The 23699-nt window shown below is 31.9% G+C and overlaps 4 protein-coding genes across 4 annotated transcripts; 2 read left to right on the top strand and 2 right to left on the bottom strand.

The window, feature by feature from the left end:
• Positions 455–2174, bottom strand: LOC18590018 (F-box/kelch-repeat protein At5g26960). Its single transcript, XM_007015277.2, has one exon. The coding sequence runs from the start codon at positions 1789–1791 to the stop codon at positions 553–555; it is 1239 nt and encodes a 412-aa protein (XP_007015339.2). The 5' UTR covers positions 1792–2174; the 3' UTR covers positions 455–552.
• LOC18590019 (G2/mitotic-specific cyclin S13-7) lies at positions 10089–13140 on the top strand. Its single transcript, XM_007015278.2, has 8 exons — positions 10089–10349; positions 11135–11232; positions 11335–11577; positions 11673–11798; positions 11885–12133; positions 12219–12380; positions 12469–12650; positions 12747–13140. Exons 1-8 carry the CDS (start codon positions 10310–10312, stop codon positions 12895–12897), a joined length of 1251 nt encoding a protein of 416 aa, XP_007015340.2. The 5' UTR covers positions 10089–10309; the 3' UTR covers positions 12898–13140.
• Positions 13254–15155, bottom strand: LOC18590020 (molybdopterin synthase catalytic subunit). Its single transcript, XM_007015279.2, has 2 exons — positions 15018–15155; positions 13254–14024 (listed from the first exon to the last, which is right to left on the bottom strand). The coding sequence occupies exon 2, from the start codon at positions 13977–13979 to the stop codon at positions 13407–13409; it is 573 nt and encodes a 190-aa protein (XP_007015341.2). The 5' UTR covers positions 13980–14024; positions 15018–15155; the 3' UTR covers positions 13254–13406.
• On the top strand, positions 19307–21413 carry LOC18590021 (bifunctional epoxide hydrolase 2). The gene is made up of 3 exons (XM_007015280.2): positions 19307–19915; positions 20672–20913; positions 21004–21413. The coding sequence occupies exons 1-3, from the start codon at positions 19445–19447 to the stop codon at positions 21251–21253; spliced, it is 963 nt and encodes a 320-aa protein (XP_007015342.2). The 5' UTR covers positions 19307–19444; the 3' UTR covers positions 21254–21413.

Consider the following 23699-nt stretch of genomic DNA (forward strand, 5'->3'; position numbering starts at 1 on the left):
AAAAAAATATTTACTTATAAATTCAAGACAACCCTTATATTTTATCCACTAAAACATATGCTTTGATAATTTTGTAAACAAATTAAAGAAAGCATGCCATTTTCATTAATTTGTTTATATGAACTTAAACACATAGCACTTATATTGGAAATTAAAATAAAAGCTTTTTCCTCCAAAAAAATGTAAATAAAGATAATTGCTTCTATTCTATCTTTGAAAATGACAAGATTAGTCTGTTTTTGGTCAATGTTAAACTCATGCAGATAACAAGAATCTAAACGATTTAAAATAAACAATATATCAAATTGCATAAATAAATAAAAGGCACCTGAATCTGTCACCCAAAAAAAAATATTTTATCCTACATTTGCTTGAAAATTTTCAATCCAATCAAGAATCAAGAACATAAATAATCAATATTTTATGTGCCAATATGGGTGCTTTTTTCTTCTTCTCCATGTTACACACGATCATTTTGTCTGCTTCTCATGCTACACAACACAAACCACCAAAAGGCTATCGAATGGCACAAGTTAGCAGCAATTGTGCCAATTAGCACTCCACACTCACACAGGCGGCGCGTCGTATAACCTCCGGTAGATCCGCCGCTCGACTCCACTCGCCACCGACGCTATCATACACCAAAACAAGCCCTTCTTTTAGTCCTCTTTGGCTTCTTCCGCTTCTTCTCAACAAGTCATCTATGCATCCGACAACTTGTACCAAAATCACTTTATCCTCAACCCCAACGCAACAGAATCTTACTGTTCCGTCTAGTCTTATTTGAGTTGGCATTGGCGGACTTTTCATTCTACACCACTCTCCAAACCCTTCGCCGCCACCGCTGCCGTCATATTTTCTCCGCGCGTCGAACCGCCAAAAAGAGAGTTCCACCGCGTGGCTTGCTAGAACATATATGTATCCGGCTACGGCGCACGCTGCCACAACACAGCCGCCTCCTGGTACCGCCCTGCTCCGCAACCACACACGCGCCTCCACATCATACAAATCCATTGAACTTGCATACACGTGGGCTTCCACCCCACCACCTCCGTTTCCACACGCGCCACCGATCTTCAACCCACCAATCACGTAAAAGATGCCATCCACTGCTGCACCTATGCACCCATAACGCCGTCTCTGCGAGTGAGACACCACGCGCCACGTGTCAGTTTCTGGGTCGTATTCCTCCACGGCTGAGGTAGCTTTAGAACCACCGCCACCAGCTACGTAAATTTTATTGAAAACGACGGCGGAGGCGAACTTTTTGCGAGGGAAAAGTACTGGGGATTTAGCAATAACGTGCTGAGTCCAAGCGTTGTATCTAAGCATGGAATTTCTACCAATGATGTAAACTCTTGGTCCTATAGAAACAAGCCTCGGGATGCCGTGATGTGAAGGAGTGTTCATTGGAAGACATAAAGACAGTTTCCAAGTAGGGCCGTGGTCAGGTGATGAAAAAGAGAGGGTGGCAGCAAAGACACCGGAGTCAGTGGCGGAGAAGGCGAAGACGGAAGGGTAGAGGAGGTGGAGCTGACGGCGGAGGAGAAGGAAGGAAGGGGAGAGGAGGAGGTAGAACCAGCGGCGGCAGACTAAAGAAAGGGAAGGGAGGGAAGAGGAAGGAACCCTGGAAAGACATTCTAAAAGCAGGTCATCAGGTAGGGAAGAGAGAGTGAGAGAAACAGCGGGGTGAAGGTGTTGGGGTGTTATTATCAAAGATTTGTGATTTGGGTTGGGGAAACAGGATTTCATTAGCCACGAGAAGTGGCGAGAGTTGCAGCTCTCTGACATGGAAAATAGATGAGAGAGAAACCAATGAGTTGATCGAACGAAGGATTTTGTAAGAGAGTCAGCAGCCCAAATGAGTTGTTGGTATTTCTTGATTGGAAAATGGGAAATGATGGTGTTTTACTGATAAAGCAAGCGTGCAGACACAAGGGAAAGGAAAATGCCAAACAAATGGTTTCGCAGGGGTAATCCAATCACCATGAAACAGAAGGAACAAAGGAACGGATTTTATTTGGTTTAATGGGTAAATGATATGTACAAAAGTTCAAATTCAAAACTGAAAGAGGATCTTGGACCTGAGTCCCTTTATAGGGATTTTCATGTTATAACTAGGATTTAGTTGAGAAAGGTTTCAAATTCATGACTAACAGAAATATATACAAAGTTTAAAATATAGTAATAATTCGACTAAGAACACATAAAATCATTACTTTTAAATTTTGTATCATAAATACTTACATATGTTATGTTTTTGACTCGTATAAATCATGTCAAAAACTAAAAATAATATCTAAGCATAATAAAATCTCTTAGATCTATATAATTGAAGTCATGATAAAAAGAAATTACACATGTTAAATTACTATATATTGAGTATATAAATATAATAAAAACTCTCTCTATCTATTATTAATTGATTTTATGTTAAATATTTATTCTAAAAATTTAACATGATATTCAAGCAATTGTTATCCACATTTATTGACCCCTTTGTTGATTTTTTTTTTGTTTGATTCACGGTACGTGATAAGTTTATTATCTTTATACGTAAGGAAAAATGTAAAATGATAATAAAAAAAATCTCACATATGTTAACTTAAGTGTATTTAAATATACAAATAAAGCAATGATCTTTTAACATATTATCAATTAATTTTAAATTAAATATATATCTTCAAAATTTAACATATATAGGCATAAACTTCATCGGTATCAAACATTTGCGAAAAAATTATAGTCAAAGTTAAATAGTTGAAAGTAATTGCAGCCAAGGCCCACAAATTTGAAAGCATAAAATTTAGTTGTATGAGTATGACCCTACAAATCCATATTCCTGATGTCACCCCGAAACTATTTTCATTAAGGGAATCATTTTGTTCCTCCAATAATGTAATGATCTTCCTAACATCAGGAAAGTTATGTCTAAAATAATTAAATTATTTTAAAGTGACATTGTGTCACTATCGTTGCATAATTTTCACCTAATCACAAGATTCATTGAATTGTACACGTTAGACCATAATTTTAGGACAAATGTTAACTAAAAATTAATTTCACCTAGCTGTATTTTGTCCGCTTCATAAAATTGGGTTATATTGCATATTATTTCAATAAAAAATTATAACAATGAGATATTATATTGTTGTAGTTGCCTATGATATAATTATGAATAAGTAAGAACTAAAAATTAATTTTTGTGTAGAATAAAATATATGATTTTACTTTCACATAGAATAATTCTATTTGAATATGTAATCACATCTCACATTTTAATCAAATATACTTATTAATCTATGGTTGTATAAGAAGTTTAAACATATTACTTATTGTATTTTAAACATATTTCTTGAAAGTTACATATTACCCATTGTCATTATGAAAATGTATAAAAAATTTATTTGTTTGACACCTTTTTTTTTGTTTTTCATTTAATTTTAATGGGGTTAATACAAAAAAAATTTACAAAAATTTTACTATCTCATATATATAAACCTAATCTTTTAAGAATTGGTTGATCATTTGACCCTACTATACATGTAGTCGCACCCCAAAATACAGACACAGTATACTTTGGCCTAAATAACTATCATATCTAAGCTATTCTCATAAAAAAAAAGCTTGGTGCTATTGTATCACGTGTCGAAATTTAAGTCCAATCTCATGTAGTTTTAAACCTTGAAAAATATAATTTAAGTAAGTTTTAAAATCCACAAAATAGCGAAAACAAAAGAAAAATATAGAGCTTGTGAGAAATAGAATGCTTTGTATTTCTCTGGATATGTTACAAATGAGGAGAATGGGTCTATTATAGGCTGATAGCCTCTTTTGTTAAATAAGATTAGGTTATAAGATAGGATAAGATAAGAGATTTAATTTAAAAGATAATATTCAAATTAAATCTAAATTCTAATATAATCTAGTAAATCTACATCTAAACTTATATATACATTAGCAATCCAAAAGTTTAAATCATATTATATTACGTGGGCTGGACTTGTTGTCTAGCTTATCTGGGCTACGTAGCTTGCTTAAGTTGTTGTTTGTTTTGGTTGCTTGGCCTCCCTAAGCTGCCTATTCTGCTTGGGTTACTAATTGTTGGTTTAATTTGCCTACATGGATTAGTTTGAACTCTTGGGTTGTGACATTCTCCCTCACTAAATCTAACAACACCCTCGTTGCTGAGAGATGCACTATTACGTCGTTGTTGTCCTCTCGCATGTCTTTGCCTCGAACGACCTCATTATGTGCACTTTGGGCTCTGCACATTTCTTTGGAATGTGTTGTCTCCTTGGGCATTTGTTGTGGACCAATCCTCCTTTGCCTCTACCCCTTGGTTTCACGAGTGCTTGGTTGGTCTAAACAATTTTGTGCCCAGGTCTTGGGTTTCTTGGCCTTTGTTTATGGCAGTCTTGTCGTCACTAATCTTGGTCTCTCTCAGACCATATGACATTCCACTGTCGTTTGTTGCTCCCCTAAATGCAACACAACACTACCCAATTTCAATGCGCTCATTGGCTACCCTGGTCGCGAATGATGACACTCTCTGCCACTACACTAGTCTTTCTCATTTTCCTTGTGTAACACTAAACTCCTTTAGGGTGACTGCTCATTGGGTCCCTTTACAGACTGATTGTCACTCTCGTTGCCTAAATCCTCCTCATCCATCATGATGACCATGAGCTTTTTACACATGGGTAGTCCTTCATCAAGTGCAGTTTCTCACACAAGAAACATTTGAAGGGCTTCATTTTTTGTCTTTGAACAATTGCCTTAGTCCGATAGCATGGCAATTTTTCATCGACCTCTTCCTCCAACCAATTGTCTTTCTCTTCCTCATCATTACCTTTTTATTTGGGCTTAGAGAAAAAAGATTTATTGTCAAATTTGTGCAAATCCACCAATGATTTCACCACGGTTATAACCTCCATGACGTTCTGCACATTTCTCCTTTAGAGTTTCAAATTTACCCATGGTTTGAGCCCATTTATAAAAGAAAATAGTACCTCCCTTTGACCAAGATCGTTAATTTGTAACAATAATTCAAAAAATTGCTTTTCATATTCTCTTACCTCACCTTGTTGGATAAGCCTCTTGAGTTTGTCACACATTTTATCATTTGTGTATTTGTGGTAAAATTGTTTTTGAACTCCCATTGGAACTCCACCCAAGTGCTGATTGTCTCTCTTTAAGCTTCTCATTGCACCTATGTCTCCACCATAGCAAGGCAATGTTCACCAAATACATGGTTGCGGAATTAATCCATATAGCATCTTTCGTGATGCCCATGGTTTTGAAGTATTGCTCCACGCTCCATTGGAAATTGTCCACCTTCTTGGCTTCTCTCTTACCTTGGAATTTTTTAGGCTTGGATACCTTTAAACAAGTCTCCCATTAAGTGGCTAACACACCACTTCATGCGATTACCTCTATTGCGGTGAACTTGTCCCTAAGTGCCGTAATGACTCAACCAGCGCCTCTAATGCCGCATCTCAATAGTCTAACATCTCCACCGTCTCGTGCAACTCCTCACGAAGCTCGTCATCATTGCACTCTAACTTATCCATGTTAGCCTCAAACTCCTCGAGTCTGTCCCTTGTCTTTTCCACAGCCACCTCCATTTTAGCTACTCGGCTTTCGATAGTGGGCATCATGTCCCTCGACTTAACTCGCTTAGCTACACTTTTGGTCTCCCGAACCTCTTAGACTAGTGCAAATTGATCCTTTATCGATGCCATTTCCCTATTCCTCAAATCTTTTCTCTAATACCAATTGTCACATGTCGAAACTTAAGCCCAATCTTGTACGACCTTAAACTCTGAAAATAGAGCTTAAGTAAGCCTTAAAATCCTCAAAATAACAAAAGGAAAAGAAAAGAATAAGAAAGAAAGCTTTTGAGAAATAGAATGCTTTGTATTTCTCTATAATGTGTTACAAATGAAGAGAATGGGCCTATTTATAGGTTGATAGCCCCTTTAGTTAAATAAGATTAAGTTACAAGATAAAGATAAAATAAGATAAGATAAAAGATTTAATTTGAAGAGATCATATTCTAATTAAATCCAAATCTTAATTTAATATAGTAAATCTACATCTAAATCCAGATATATATTAGCAAATCTAAGAGTTCAAATCATATTATACTATGTGGGCTGGGCTTGTTGTTTGGTCCATCTAGGTTGCCCAACTTGCTTGAGTTGCTATTTGTTGAGCTGCTTGGCCTCCATAGGCTGCTTATTCTACTTGGCTGCTAATTGTTGGACTAATTAGTCTGCATGGACTAGTCTGAACTCTTAGGTCGTGACATAGTGTGTGAGGCTAAGTGGAGAACAAAGAAGATTTTATTTTTCCACATAAAGAGTAAGAAAGAGAAGGTCATTCAATAATTGACTTTTTTTGAGAATAGATCTGTTGATTTCTATAAATAGGTAATTTTATTATATTGTTACATCATTTGTTGTGAATATCAAACTTTGGATACAAAACTTAAGATACTAAACGTTGTAAGTTCACTTTTTTTTCTTGTATATTGGATTTGATTCGATTTTCTTCATAGTTGTTTTTTCTTTGCATTAATGCTTGTGATATCCATTGATTTATTAGCTCATTTGGTTTATTGGTTTGGATTTATTATCTTGTGATTATTGTTGACTTGAGTTGTATTGTCTATTTTATCGTGAATATTGTGGTATCGTGTTTGTTTAACTGGATATTCCAAGTTCTTTTTGTTGCTCGAATTATTAAAATGACATAATATTTAAAAAAACTCATAAATTATTTAAAAAAATTCAAATAAGTTTTTATACCTTTATTACATTCAATCAAGTTTTTATATTTTTATTTTAATTAAATAATTATCATATTTTTATTTTAAATTAAATAAGCTCCTATGATTAATGATTGACTTAATCAAAATGTTATTTGTTATTCTATGTTGCTTAGTGTTGACGTTGTATGCTAACATATTAGAATTGATGATGATATGGTATGCTAATATATCATAATTGATGGTGACCTGATATATTAATTTAATACATTAATATGATTATATGACATTTTTCACCATTTACATTAACGTCACGTTAGTGCTATATGGATATAAAATGACAAATTATAAACTAAAGATAATTAGTTAATCATTAATAATAAAGGCTTATTTGATCTAAAATAAAATTATAGAGACTTGATTGAATACAATAAAAGAATGAGAATTTATTTAAATTTTTTTTAAATAGTGTAGAAGCTTATTGAGCATTATGCCTGCTAAAATTTAACCCATCATAAATTGAAAGTAAACAAAATTAAAAATGAGTCTCCTAGCAAAACATAGTGTATGTCATTGGAAATTATACATATTGGCAAAAGTAATCCACAATGATTCAATTTTCTCACTCAACTTGTCAACAAAATGATCTACATGTTCCTGTATCACAACCATTTCTTTTCTTCTTCTTTTTAGTAGGATCCAAAGCTGTAATTTGAAGTGAAAAATTTAACTAAAATCAAAAAAGAAAAAATCAAAATAATTGTAAAAAAAAAGGAAAAAAAACACACAATAAAGAAGCAAGGAGTAGATAAAATTTCATGTTGAAAATGGTGATCCCTTCAAAATAAAATGCAAATAAAATGTTTTACCTACAAAACAAAATGAGAAGTACATTACAATGACAAGCGCAACCTTTCAGCCTTTCTCACATAAACCAATGTATAGCTTGAAAAAAAGAAAATAAAAAAGTCATTAACAAAAAATAATGGAAAAGAAATTTGTTGAAGCTTTTTTTTTTTCTTTTATCTCTTTTGATTCTTGATCAAATCTGATGAAGCTTAAATATTAAGAAGATGAAAATTCAAAAAGAATTTAACATTATATTAATGTCATTCATTTTGGGATTTAATTCTCAACTTAATGTTAACATTTATTACAGGTGAGTTATATATATATATTCTTTTATTCTCTTTCCTTAAGGCCCTCTTTAGCTCAAAAAAAAAAAAAAACAGAAAGAAAAATAATTAATTGGAAAAAATGACAGAAAAGAATATAAATTTCCCTATCTTCTTTGGATGGATCAAGAAAAATATGAAGAAAGCTATAAACTTTTTATTGAATATTGAGTTTATATTTGATGCACTATCATTATATTAATCCTATATACAATTAATGAGAGAGATTGTCACCTTTTTAATGAATAAGGCTTAAAATTTTAAGTCCTTAAATGCAATTAAATATATATATATATATATATATATATAATTTATAATATACTTATGTTTTAAGTTTTACAGCATGTTTTTGATTGAGGGAATGGAATGGTCATTCCTATTCTATCCTTAATCTTTCTTTAATACTTTATTTGGTTGGAAGGAATGACCATTCCTTGGAGATGAGGGAATAGCCAATACTAAAACCCCTTGGTATTAGCTATTCTTAGAGATAAGGAATAGAGTAAAAAAATTAATAGATAAAAATGTCTTTCATTAATTTTAAGAATTATCATACTATATAAAATACAATTTATTCATTTTTTAAAATTTCTTTCCCTCTCTACCCAAATGCCTCTCTCCTTTTCTCACTAAATTTAAAATGAATTTAAATTTAAAAAANGTTAATATTTTAAACTTAAAAATTAAATTAAAATTTTAATTATAAATTTTTTCTATTTTAATATTTTAAAAATAAAGAATAAAATAAAAAAATAAATATTTTAATTATAAATTATTACTATTTTAAATGAAATATAAATTATTAATTTTTGTAAATTAAGATAAATAATCATGTTAATATTAAATAATAATAACTTATTAATATTTTTAATAAATTATTAAAATAATTAACTATTATAATAACTGATATTTTTGTCATTTACAACTTTTTTTTTAATTATTCTTAAAATTATTCCTACCAACTAAATATTAAAATAATTTATAATAACAATTCTAGTTCTATTTTATTATTATGAATTAAATTATATAATAATTATTCATCTCTTATTATATTCTTACGAAATGATTATTTTAATTTAATTTTATTTTATTTTTCTGTGAACCAAACACAATTTTAATTCTTCGTAGACGAGGTCACCATACCATAACGGCTAGGGTGAGTCCTACACAACTGGATGCCCAGCCCTAGACAAAGCCACGAGGGTTGCATCACATCCTTTCTTGATAGACTCGAAGCTTTTCATAGTATGGTGGGATTCAAAATTTTCTCTCAAAACAAAAACCATCGATTTAGGTCAAGTTTTTTATTCTTCTATCAAAAACCTAAAATAAGAGCTAAAAGAAGATATAAAAAATATAAAAAAATTACATTTATTTGTATTTAAGAATTTTTAAATTTATTAATTAATGACACAATAACCTCTTTGAAACTAAATAATGTATAGTATCAAATATATCAATATAAAACCAGTAAATCAGATACAAAATCTTAAACATATTATGGAATAATAAAGTGAAAGGAAAAAATGACATTAAATTGTACACTTTTTAAATTTTGAGCATTCTGTCTTTTATAATTAATTTAAATAATACCTTTTAAAAATAATTGTAATAAAAAAATTCCGAGCCACCTAAAATATGAAATAAGAATACGACTTTTCCCTCTTTTCCTCGTGTTCTCTTTTTTGGGCCTGTGCATTGAACATTTAGTAAGCCTCTCTCTTCAAATAAAAAAACAAAAGAAGCCTGTGAATCCAATATAATGATCAATCTTTTTTTTTACCAAATTGATTTTAACAATTACTAACTGTCAAAAATAACATATAAATAATTACTGCTAGGTAAGTTGTAACTTTTAGCAACGGACATATCTTTTCTTTTCGACTCCAATCGGCCCGACGGACATGTCAACAAAACTTGGCCCAACCCAACCCATCAACCCACGTACCCGAGTGCCAGAGCACCTACAACGGCTACAAAATTCCAAAACAAAGGGTTTCTGTAACCGTTAGATTCCCATCAATCAAACGGCCGAAATTCGATTTCAGAAATATGACCGTTGGAGAGAAGCGTGCCTTCCTTTTTCACATCGCTTCAAAAGGGAACCCCACTGCTTGAAAAAAATAATTAACTCAATTCTTATTAACAAAGAAAAATCCATTCAGAAACACAAAATAACAAAACAAAGGGAAAAGAGTAGAGACCAAGGATTTTTTGCAGTGAGGAAAAGAGTTATAGGGTGGCGACTAGTAATCCAGAAGGGGAGACGCGTGGAAGCCGTCTCCAAGTGTTCCTTTCATCATTGTTGGCCAGCATTGGTGGAGTTTTAGGCCAGGTTGTAGAACAAGAAGAAGAACCAGTGATGGCGTCTAGACTTATTGCTCCTCAGCGGGAAAATAATGGTTGGTTTTGTTTTTTCTGGCCCTTGATTCTTTCTGGGGTTTGCTATATGTGTTCATTTCTTTTGAATTTTGAGATTTTTGCATTGATCTTGGGATTCTTGGAGGGGTCTCCTTATTGTTTGATGTTATTATATTTGGCTTCTGGGATATTTTCTTTTCTGTTGAATCAGCTTCAGGATTTGGACTAGTTCTTTCGTTAGTAATCTTTTTTTTTTAACGGTCTTTTTATTTGGACTAGTTCGATTTGCTGACTTCCTTTTAATAAATTTAGAATTGTTTGATTAGTTTCTTTGAAGCTCTATTTGGTTCATGGAAATTTTGAAGGAAAAGAAAATAACAAAGGTAGAGAAAATAAAGGAAAGAAATCTTGTTCGGTGAAGTATGGAAAATAGGAAGGAAAATATTTTGTGTATATATTTCCTATCTAAAACATCAGAAAAATTAAATACTACAAACGTTAAAAATAAACATAAAATCGGCAGTCAGTTTTCTTGGGAAAATTATTGCTTGTTCATTGCTTTGATTAGTTATATATTCTTGACTTTTTGTTGGGTTTTCTTTTTTCGTTGTGGTGGATACTACAATTTATCTTTTCTATATGCTGAGTTGTTTCTACTATCAATATTAATATGTAATGAGCTTTGCAATTTTCCTCCCTTTGATACTTTCATTAGTCTTTGGGGCCTATTTTGTTTTTCCTTTTGAATCACTGCCTGGATCAATAGTGATGTCTTTGCAGCTATGCTTTCCGGAAAATCTGACTTTCTTGTACTGTAATTTTTCAGGAGAAGTGAAGCAGAAAAATGTGATAGCAGATGGAAGGAATCGAAGAGTTCTTCAAGACATTGGCAATTTTGTCAACGAACGAGCTGCACAGCGAAAGGTAGTCGCATAAAAATAAATGTTTCTTTTTCTTTTTCCTCATTCTGAGATAATACTGATACTTGAAAATCTTACCAAATCACTAACTTTGTTTTACTTGTAGAATCCAATTACTGAGGGAATTGGTGCTGTTGCACAAGCTGTGAAAGGAGGTGGCCGTGCAGTGACGAAGGTGGTAGCAGCCCAAAGGAAGGTAGATGACAAGGCTGACAAACCAAAACCTGAGACTGTGATCGTGATAAGCTCTGATGAAAAAACTGAGGAAAGCAGACCTGTTAGCAGAAGAGAAGGGTCTTCAAGGAAGGAAGTCAAAACGCTCACTGCAATCCTCTCTGCTCGAAGCAAGGTAATGCATAGATGATTACATGGACTTAAGAAGTGATTATGCTTTTGTTTTTCTTGTGTTGTTTATTGTTTGTGGATTGAATTGATTCACTTCAGGCTGCTTGTGGACTTACCAATAAGCATAATGATTCGATTGAGGACATTGATGGAGCTGATGTTGGTAATGAGTTGGCTGTTGCTGAATATGTGGATGATATCTACAAGTTCTACAAGCTCACAGAAGTAATAATCTTTCACTTTTAAGTTTTAGTATAAACTTTTTCTTTTCCTGTTTTTCATATGCTAATATCACAAGTTTTCTGATGCAGAACGACTGTCAAGTACATGACTATATGGATTTGCAGCCAGATATCAATGCAAAGATGAGATCCATTCTCGTGGACTGGTTGATTGAAGTCCATCGCAAATTCGATCTTATGCCAGAAACCCTATATCTTACCATGAATATTGTTGATCGAATCCTTTCTATGAAGGTTGTTCAAAGAAAGGAACTTCAGTTAGTAGGCATTAGTGCAATGCTCATAGCATGCAAGTATGAAGAGATTTGGGCACCAGAGGTACCCTTTGCATTTGTATAATTGGGTTTTGCTTCTGTTAGAATGCTATTTCTCTTACTTTGCCTTCTGGTTTTCAATTTTTCAGGTCAATGACTTTGTTTTCATATCAGACAATGCTTATGCTAGAGAGCAGGTCTTGGCCATGGAGAAAGCAATCTTGGATAAGTTAGAATGGTACTTAACAGTTCCTACACCATATGTCTTCCTCGTCCGATATATCAAAGCCTCCATTCCATCTGATGATAAGGTAGAATTTTATCTGACAGCTCCTTACATCCTTTTAGAATTTTGGATTACAGGTTAATTTGGTTGATTTTGGGTGGTAATGCATGCAGATGGAGGATTTGGTGTTTTTCCTTGCCGAGCTTGGTCTGATGCAATACCCAACTGTAGTTTTGTGCTGTCCTTCCATGCTAGCCGCTGCTGCAGTGTATGCTGCAAGATGCACCCTTGACAAGAGCCCTCTTTGGAGTGAAACTCTGAAGCACCACACCGGCTACTCTGAAGACCAGCTAAAGTAATCTTCTTCCTCCCCCATTTCCTTTCCTTGAATTTTCCAATTTCCAGCAATGTGATAACAAAATGGATCTGTTCTTTACTGCTGATGTAACAGGAGTTGGGCAAAATTGTTGGTTAAATTTCACGCCACAGCTGCAGAAAGTAAGCTCAAGGCAGTATATCGGAAATTCTCAAGTCCAGATCGCGGTGCCGTGGCTCTCCTTTCACCCGCGAAAAGCCTTTTGCCAAATCATCACGGAGAGTAGTTATACAGTTGACTTGTGTATCTCGACAATTAACTAGTGGCTGTTATATTTGAATGCTTTTGTGTTCCTTGATATCTGGATAGGGTGATCATGTTTCTGTTATGATCTATCTGGTGATTTGTACATTTTTCTCCTTTGAATTGTGGTGCTATCTAGTGTTTTTGTAAAGGTGGTTGATGCTTAGTCGCATTTTGCTTTTTTTCCTCTTTCAGACTGCTAATTTACTTGGTTTTTTGTTCCTTCTTATATTTACATAGAAAAATGAATTTTATTCCTTTCAGAAATCCTCATTTCATCTGCAACTGTGAATTTTGTTCTTTGTCTCTCTGAAAACACAGCATCTGTCCCAAGAGTAGTAAGGGAAAACGGAGGACAATACTTGTTGAAACAATCTGTAAGATATGCAGTTTGTATTTTCCAATGCTTTTGACAAAATTGGACAAAAAAAAAGGGTGCACATCCCTTTTTGATATGAAAGTGAACCGCAGATCTCCATTGTCATAATTAGCTTAGCTGGTGCTAATATCTGCTGCATCGTCCACCCTGACCTTGGGTTTGCAACATCCCTTTTTATCATGTGCCTCAGTCTCAATCTTCCTTCTGCAGCAGCTGCCATCCTTGCCAAGTTCTAACCTCCGCTCCAAGAATTCTGTATTCTCCTTCCAAACCTCTCCATTAGAATAAACCTCCTTCTTCCATATCGGAACAGATGCCTTCAACTCATCGATCAAAAACTTACAAGCATCTAGGGCATCAGCACGATGGGTAGCTGACACTGCAATGAACACACTTGTTTCTCCGACTGGAACTGTGCCTAGACGGTGGGCAACCGCAATAGAATGGAGATCCCAGGATGATCTAGCTGAGGAACAGATGGACTTGAGGTTTCGAATTGCCATCGGTACATATGCTTCATATCTTAGCTCCACTACTGTTTTGCCTTCGAAAGTGTCACGCGTTGTGCCTGAAAATGTTGCTATGGCACCAGCCTGAGGGGCACTGACATAGTTTATATACTTGGCAAGGTCAATCTGTTTATTCTCATCTATGATTTCAACCAGAGTTTTTTCCTCGGAATTCATCTCTGTTCTGTGCAGAAACTAGGGAGTGCCAACAGTGGTTGCAGTCTAGACACCAAAACAATGTGACATGAAGCGCAATGAATTGTACCAAACTAATCTATAAAACAAGTATCTACCAAAACAAGCAGGAAGTCTAATCAATTAACAGACTTAGAACTGAACTAACTGACAATGCACCGGCTGAACTGAGAGTGAAATAAGTTTTGTCACATCAGTTTGCCAACAGTGCCATCATGTTGTATGTCATTTTGAATATGAGACAACTATTTCACTACTCATTTCCCAAAAGCTTTGCCGATAAGCGAGAAACCCTATTTATACCAGGGAAACATGAAAATTTTAACTTGACTGATTGTTCTCTGTCAATTTTAGCCTTTTCCTCTCCACCGTAGTTTCCAGAACAATCAATGAACTTTTGTCTCATTGACTCTGGCAGGTTTATGGTATGGAGAGAGATTTTTTATATAGCTGGAATCAATGAATGACGGGTAAAAAGAATAATGATGCTGATATAATAATAACAATAATCAGATAGACGTTGAATTCCAATTAGATCATAGCAAAAGGATATAAAAGGCTTAGTTGGAGAAGAGTATGTGGAAGTAGAGGGATTCTTCGAAAATTAAGACAAAAAATTCAACCAAATTTCCTTACTAATCAAACATATTCCAAGGATCAACACAGTTAATTCAATGCCAAAGCCTTAATCTAACAGTAACAAGAATTAAATCAAATCCCTGGAAACAGAATATTTAAACGTCAATAAGGGAAAAATGAATCAAACAGTGGGGCAATTTCTCATACTAACGTCTAAATTTGCCAGAAATTTCTCATATCAAATTCAGGTCTAACATAAATAAAAAATCAGGGGAGATTAACTAGAAGTAAATATTTCAAAAAAGAAAAAAGGAAAAAGAAAAATCCCTGAGCAGGCAATTGAACATCTCAAACAACAGAAATTCAGTTCCAGCACAGAGGCAGATTAAAGAATATAAAAAATGAAAACGATAGAAAAGCAAAGAGGGAAACATAATTTACCTTAAAAAGGGATGGGAATGAAGCAGGGGAAGATTGGTTTTCTGATATGGGTAAGAAAGATAAGAGACAAAAGAACGGAGATAGAGTGCCGCAAGAAAACGACAGCCCCCGCCCCCGCGTAGGAAGGGAAAAGAAAAATGAAGGAACAAGCTAGGACGTCAACGGGTACCCGATGTACCCGGCCCGAATCTGTTTATATTTTTTTGTTATTTAAATAATTGAATAAAACTGATGTTAATTGGATTCGAACTTAAGTAAGAAAGAAAGATAGCTAACCTTTATAGTATCTTGACTAATAGTTTTTTTTGTTTAATATTGATAAAAATATTAAAAATATAATTAGTTAAATTATTAATGTGATGACATTAATATATATAAATAAAAAAATTATTAGATTATCTAGGAAGAAGATTTTAATAATTTTTTAATTTAATCGAGTTTTAAATCGGGTTAAAGTAATTATAGGGTAGTAAAAATGTAATAAAGTTAGGGTTATGATACTAATTTTAAAATTATTCGAGTAGTTAATAGGGTTAGAGTAGTTGATTTTTTATAGAATTAAGGTTCAGATATCTCAAAATTATAAGATACCCGATCAATTGACATCCCTAAAACAAGCTTTTATAAAAGAAAAAAAGAAAAAAAAAGTTATAAATTATCCTACAAATTCAAAATCAACAAAAGGAGATCATATTAGATAAATCAACTTAAAATTTTCATTGGATTTTTATTATAAAGTTTATATTTAATACATTATCGGTTAAATTTATTGTGATACTTTGTCAATAAAAAAAGTTATAATTTTTTTAAAAATAAAATAAATATTTTTAAATTTTAATTATTTTACTTTTTCTCTCTCTACAGTCAACTCTTTGTACCTTTTGATTTTTATTTGTCACTTCAATTCCTAAACGTGGATTTTAAACTATTGGTTTCTATATAAGCCTGACATTGGGAATGAAGATAAATCTTTAGGCACACCGAAAATTTAAGATCCATGTGAGGAATGTATAGAAGCCGGTAATTTAAGATTCACATTTAGGAATCCAAGTGACAAATAGAAACTGAAATGTGCAAGGAGTTGCAATATTCCTAACATTAGGAAGCTAATAATATTGAAATATTCCTAACATTAGGAAGCCAATAATATTGAAATATTCCTAATTCAAAATTGTCTTGAATTTGAACGATATGAATAATTAATTTGAAATGACCCAAATTCGAATAATCTATTAATATCTAATTAAATTTGAATTTTAAAAAGTTAACAATCTTAATAAAAAAAATTCAAATATAGTATCAATTGAACTCAAATATGATCTTTTATCCGATTCACACATACATACATATATATATATATATATATATATATATATATATATGTATGTATGTATGTTTGACTAGAAACTTTCGGTAAGTATCAACAATCTTTCACTTTATTGAAAATATTGATAATGGGTTAATATCTAACCATGAATTTAAACTAATATATGTTGAAATTATATCTCAATAAAATTCTAATTATTATTATTATTTCAGTCAAATATTGTTAAATAATTTATGATTGATATTAAAAATTTTAAATGATATATTTTAAAAATATTATTTAAATATTAAAAATAATTTATATTTAAAAATAAATAACAACAATTATTCGAATAAGACTACGTAACAACAAATAATAGTAACTTTAAAAATCATAATTGAATGGTCAATATTTGAAGTATTTGAGTGAATATACATTTCTAACATTTTAGCATGCTTTAAAAAATATTTTATTATTAAGCAAGCCCCCTCGGACATGTCACACGTGAAAGCAGAACACCTATTCTCTCCAGCTCAACGCTAAAGGCTCAAATTGTCGTGGTCTTTCTTTCCCAAAAGTGGACGCTGACATCAGAATTTGTAATAATGAAATTAATCTTTTTCCTATTATATATTACATGTCGATCAATCTTTCACCTACTTTGAGATTTCCTCATTTTACCACGTCACAACTCAGAAAGTGGTCAGGTTTTCAAAATCGAAAGTTTTAAATTTCTGGCAGTCACAGAATTTATTAAAGAAAAGACAAATTATCCACGTGCAAGTCAAATTAAAAAAGAAAATTACTCTTAAAGACTCGTCACGCCCAATCTTGATGAGAGGGATTTTAAATCTCTAGCAAGACTTTTAAAAAAAAGGCCAAATCTAAAATTTGACATCTGACTTCTCCAAGTTTTGACAGATAAAATCTTGTGAAAGGGGTTAGGAATTAGGTTGGGGTTGACAAGTGATGGGTTGCGGGTCAGAAGGGTTTTATGGGGCGTTTGGTGTGTTGCAGGTGGGATCGTTCCCCTGCAATTTAACTGGATGTAAAGACATCTCAACGTTTGGTATAAGAAAAACTCAAGAGAATATCTTCTCATTGCAATGTGTTTACAATGACCAAAAGGAATGTAATTTCCATTGTTCACGGACGCAATCTAACTTTCTATTTGCAAAGGGAAAGTTATAGCTCTTTTTCCCCCAAATTATCCTAACCCTAGCCCAACCTTCCTCTTCTTCTTCTTAAAATTTTTTTTATCTTATTGAAGAGCTAAAAGCATTAGGAGAAATTCAATCTCCTTTAGCTAAGAAAACAGTCCTGCAAAACACAAAATAGACATTTACAAGGACTAAAAATTCACTCAGCCTTTCAAAAAATTTAGTCTAACAGGACATCAAAACCAAGAAACCCCTATACAGCAAAACTATTCATCCACAATTTAGGCCAAAACCCAAGAAGAAAGAAGAAAGGGAAAGAGGATTGTCGACAGGAAGAGAAAGTGGATTAAATAGAAAGAAGATAGGGAAAGGAAAGAGAAAAAGAAAAAGAAAAGGAAAAATATTTTTGCCTCATGGAAATTGTTTAAAATTCTAAAAAAGAAAAACACTTTTCACATTTTTTTAAATAAATTTTTTTATTATTATATCGAATGAAACTAATAAAATATTATTTTTATTTATTAAAATTTTTATTTGCATAAATTCCAGTAAAATTCAGCAATCATCAGCCAAAAAAGTTCAAAGACAAAAAAAATAGAAATCTCTTTAAATTTTTTTATTATTATTATAATAATTCTAGGCATTATTACAAAAAATAATTATATTTAATATATATATGTCAATTATAAAAATAAAAATATTATGTTATTTTTTAATGTTATTATTTATTATGTTAATTGTTTAAAGTTGAAAAGTCAAATTTTATATTAAAAATTATTAATTTATTCAACTTATATGTTTTTTATACATAAAGGTAATTTTATCAATTTACATTACATTCTCAATAAAATACTTACAAACCAAATACTATAATATAATCCTCTCAGCAATCACATTACTTGCATTTATCACTTTCTCTTGTTATACCAAACGCTGTAAAATTATATTCTTAATAATCATATTCTTAACAATCATATACCCAACAATCACATTCTCAATAATCATATTCCTAACAATATATCAAACGCAACTTTATAGTTGAAGTGTAGAGGGTAAAAGAGAGTGGGGATAAAGTGGAAAGAAAAAGAAGAATAAGAAAAAAAATTGGGTGAAAAAATCAAATTTGATAAAAAAGGAATGAGTTAAAAAAAGGATGGACATCAGTAACGTATCTAAGAGAAAGGTAAGTCTGGATACAGAGGGAGATGAGGGAGAAAAAAACAAAAAAATAAAATAAAAGGAAAATTGAGAAGAAAGAAAGAGTGGTTTTTTTTAGTTTAATTTGTGATTGAAAAAAATTGAGATTCAGTTTTTTTATAATTTTTCTCTCATTTTAAATTACTGATTACATTTACAATTTTATTTTTTATAATTTTTTTATTACAATGCAAGAAATAACAAAAAAAATCTTAACAATGCATTATATCTACCTGTTAGTTATAGAATTGCTTATACATGATAACACTGTAAAGGATCAAACAAGTTCAAGTTTCATAAATAAGTTTGATAAGTCATCACAATATCTTTTGATGTTTAAAAATTTATTTTTATACATTATAATGTAATTTATAAATGATATTTTGATTACTTTTTTAAATTATTATTTTTATTAATATAAATTAAATTTATATTTTATTTATATAAAAAAAAATTTATATCCAAACGCGTAGCATGGGCTACACTCTAATCATTTTAATAGAAAAGGATAAACAGATTCAGCTCTGGAGGCATGACGTCAAACGCAGCCTTGTTCTCATACAATAAATGCATACGAAGTAAACTTTGACTTTAATTCTCATTTGCAATGTCCATTTTCAACAAGGGTATGAGGTGGTATAACGCGGCGGCATAACCCAAACTCGATCTTAAATCTTAGGCTTCACCGCTGGGAAATAAATATAGCTACAAATAACAAAAACAACTCAAGAAAGTAATAGACATTGAAGCAGAGAGGAATTGAGATGGAGGGGATTCAGCACAAAACAGTGAGAGTAAATGGCATAAACATGCACCTAGCAGAGAAAGGGGAAGGCCCAGTGATTCTCTTCCTCCATGGTTTCCCAGAGCTCTGGTACTCTTGGCGTCACCAGATCAATGGCCTAGCCTCCCTTGGCTACCGAGCCTTGGCTCCTGACCTCCGTGGCTATGGAGAAACCGATGCACCAGCCTCAATCGCCAGCTACACTTGCTTGCACGTGGTGGGGGACCTCATCGCCCTCCTGGACGTCGTTGCACCGGATCAGGAAAAGGTGTTCGTTGTCGGTCATGATTGGGGTGCCATCATTGCTTGGTACCTGTGCTTGTTCAGACCAGACAGAGTGAAAGCTTTGTTCAATTTGAGTGTGCCGTTTATTCCTTATAATCCAAGATTCAAACCTGTCGAGACCTGGAAAGCTTACTTTGGAAATGACCATTACATCGTCAGGTTCCAGGTTGAGTTTCTGTCTTTTTGATTAACCAAATTAACTTCGTTATTTAAATGATTAGCTTTTGATTAACCAAGACCTAAAACGTCGTCCAGTAAAGGTTTGGTTCTGCAGGTAGTTCTTGTTTTTTAAATTGATTCACTTAGAATTCTAAATTAATTATGATTAACTAGTGCTCATATAAATTTAATTAGTTGTAGTTAATCACTTAATTGGTTATCTTAGTTTACTTTGGTTTCAACGATCAAAAATAAAAAATGTCACCTATAATATAAAATAATATATTTCTGGATACAGTTTCTTATTACTACTTTATTTCAAGTCGGATTCATTAAAAATTTAAATTAAATAAGGTTAGTTAGGACTTATATAACTTACATACAAAGCATTATGATTTTAATTAGGTAGTTGACTATCTTATCTCCCTAGAATTTTAGTCATCAGACCCTTTTGCATTTTGCTTTTCCTTTTTGGGTTAACCAATTGTGATCTATGAATAATTATATCATGCGAAACGTTTCTTGTTGTCAAATATGTCTTTTGGTACACATATATAGAGCCTATGGGGATTTGTACTCCAAGCCTTATACATTTGGTTCTTATCATGCGAAATATTTTTGGGATCAATTATGTGAACTATGAATTATATATAGTAACCAAGTTTTGATTTATTAGTGGTACATACAGATACTCTTTAATTTGTTACCACTATTGATCCCAATTCTGCTTGGGTAATGTTGTATGGTAATTATATTGGTGCAGGAGCCAGGAGTAATAGAAGCAGAGTTTGAAGAGATTGGCCTAGGACGAGCTGTGTTGGAGCTGCTATCATACCGTGTTCCGGACCCTCTTTATTTACCAAAAGGAAATCTGTTCGGGCATCCGTTGGATGGTCCGGTTGACTTGCCCCCTTGGTTATCCCACCAAGATGCTAACTACTATGCCACCCAATTTGAGAAAACTGGCATCACTCCTGCCCTCAACTATTACCGCAACTTTGCTAGGTAAATACATCTGTCTTACCTTCCCACTTTACTTCTTGCTTCTTCATCATTGATCTCTGATAAATTTTTCCTTCTGTCATGACCACATAGAAACTGGGAACTGTCAGCACCATGGTCTGGAAGTCAAATAAAGGTGCCGGTGAAGTTTGTGATGGGTGACCTTGATCTTGTCTATACAATGCCTGGCATGAAGGAATACATTCACAATGGCGGCTTCAAGAGAGATGTACCATTTCTGGAGGAAGCAGTTGTGATGAAAGGAGTTACCCACTGGATCAACCAAGAAAAGCCTGACGACATCAACAAACAAATGTTTGATTTCTTCTCCAAGTTCCATTAGATTTAATTACCCTTCATTTATTTAGTTTTTCTCCGACAGTACGTGATGTTGTTTGCTTGTGTTACCCTGATGTTATCTTTGTTCAACATACTTATAAATTAATACTTCCAAAAAGTCTTAATGTTTTTTCTAATAAAATTTAATTATCTTATAATCTATATATTGTTATTTTTGGGTGGCAATCTTATCTTGTTTGGGGTGGCTGCACCGCACGACTCTCCTGGCGTGGGCTGTATTGTTACGTAAACTCCGCCTTTAACAAGTTCATAAACTGTACGTACAAGTTCCGCGTTTCACGTGTTTGTTCACATGATTTTGGGAAAGTCCCAGCTCGTGTTCAAATTAGTTTGTCCAAAAACTCTCTTCTATTTTGGAAGAGAATAAAGTGGATAGTTGATTATAAAGCAATAAAGGTAAGTTTTGTTTTTTATTCTTTTTGGCCGGTCTTAGTTTTGGGTACAGACTAGTTAATTTAATAAATTTAAACTATTAGACAAGGACCACATTTTTAAATGAAACTTTATCCAAATTAATTTACTTAGGTAAACGCAATTAAAGTATTTGATCAATCAAATATATTGACTAATCAAATACTGATCTGGATATGACATGATCTAATTCTGATACGCATAGAAAAATAATAATTAAAAATTAACTTCATGTCATTGGCATGGATTATTAATCTTTGCAACTTTAAATTCGGACACACATCATATCTGAAAAATTTTTCAAATTATTTAAGAAAATTTAAGTGAGTTTTTATTAATTCTTTTATTACGTTCAATCAAGATTTTATATTTTTATTTTAGATTAATAGGTTTTTATAATTAACAGTTGACTATTTATTATTAATTAAAATATAATTTATCATTTTACGCTCACGTAATATTGATATGTTGTGAGTGTGATGCTGACGTGGAAGGTGAAAAATGTTATATGAACCACATTATCATGTCATATCAACATATTATATTATCATTTATTTTAACATATTAAAATGTTATATTAACGTCACGTAACGTATAATGATAAATGACATTTTGACTAATAGTAGTTAGTTAATTTTAAATCATAAAGGTTTATTTACTTAAAAAAAGTATAAGAGCTTAATTGAACCTAATAAAAAAAATATTTTATTTTAATTTTTTAAAATAATTTAAAAAATTTTAAGGTATAATATCATTTGAAATATATATACAATTTTATATTTATTTTCCGTGTACTGCTTACTTTCACTCTTTTTCTTTGGCACGATAATAATATATAGTGATATATACCAATATTGGCTAAATTTTGACTATACCCAAAGTCAACCTTTATATTTTTCTTTTATAGAATATACTTTTTGCATAAGTTATATATAGTGAAGAAAACATATTATTCATCTTCAAGTTTGGCCTAATGCTGTTGTCATATTTCTTTAAAGAAATTGGAGTGCAATTGTATGATTGAATTCGTAACGGTTAAATGATTATCCATTTTGTTAATCTTTCACTTAGTTTGCATGTTTTTTGAGGAGTTATTTTTGCGGCTATCAAACCTTTTCCTTTTGATTGAATTGATTGCATTATTTGTATGAGGTGAGTTTATACAGTTAAATTTCATGTATAATTATACTTAACTCAAAATTTATTAGAATACAAAAGAACGTATTTTGTTCTTGATATATATGATTTGACAACAAAATAATACCTACTAGATTAATTGTCAAAAGTTCCTTTTGATTGAATTGATTGCATTATTTGTATGAGGTGAGTTTATACAGTTAAATTTCATGTTTAATTATACTTAACTCAAAATTTATTAGAATACAAAAGAACATATTTTGTTCTTGATATATATGATTTGACAACAAAATAATACCTACTAGATTAATTGTCGAAAGTCCATGCAATGAAATCTTGCTTTCTTCTCCTTATTCTACAACTCTCTAATGAGTGAGATTTTTAATATTGTCTGAAAGTAGGAGAGAAAATAAGTCTTTAGTGGCATTTGATATGAGGATGTGCATCTACATTCTCTGCAATGTGACTTTTTAAATTACATTACAAGGTTTGGTAAGGAAAAATCTAATTCAATATAATACGCACACTTATTATATTTGAGTCTAACCCATTTTATTAAACCACATTATGAACTATATTATTGTAATTTTAATAAGACCAAATACTTTGCCTAATTTTAATAAAAACTTAAAATAAAATAAACAATATAAATGTACACTTTAATGATTCAAGATATCGAATATATATTTGACATATTTATAATTTACAAAATTTATACACTGAACAATTAATCAAATATAAATTCTATATTTGATTTTAATTAACTAATTTTTTCTTTGTATACCAAAAGAAATAAAAATTGAATATGTAATACTCAGTTGTTAGAATTCTATTGAGTTCCAACCTTTTAACCTATTTAAAGTATATTTCCATCATATGAA

The sequence above is a fragment of the Theobroma cacao genome, chromosome 9, assembly GCF_000208745.1.
Source record: "Theobroma cacao cultivar B97-61/B2 chromosome 9, Criollo_cocoa_genome_V2, whole genome shotgun sequence".
Classification (NCBI taxonomy): domain Eukaryota; kingdom Viridiplantae; phylum Streptophyta; class Magnoliopsida; order Malvales; family Malvaceae; genus Theobroma; species Theobroma cacao.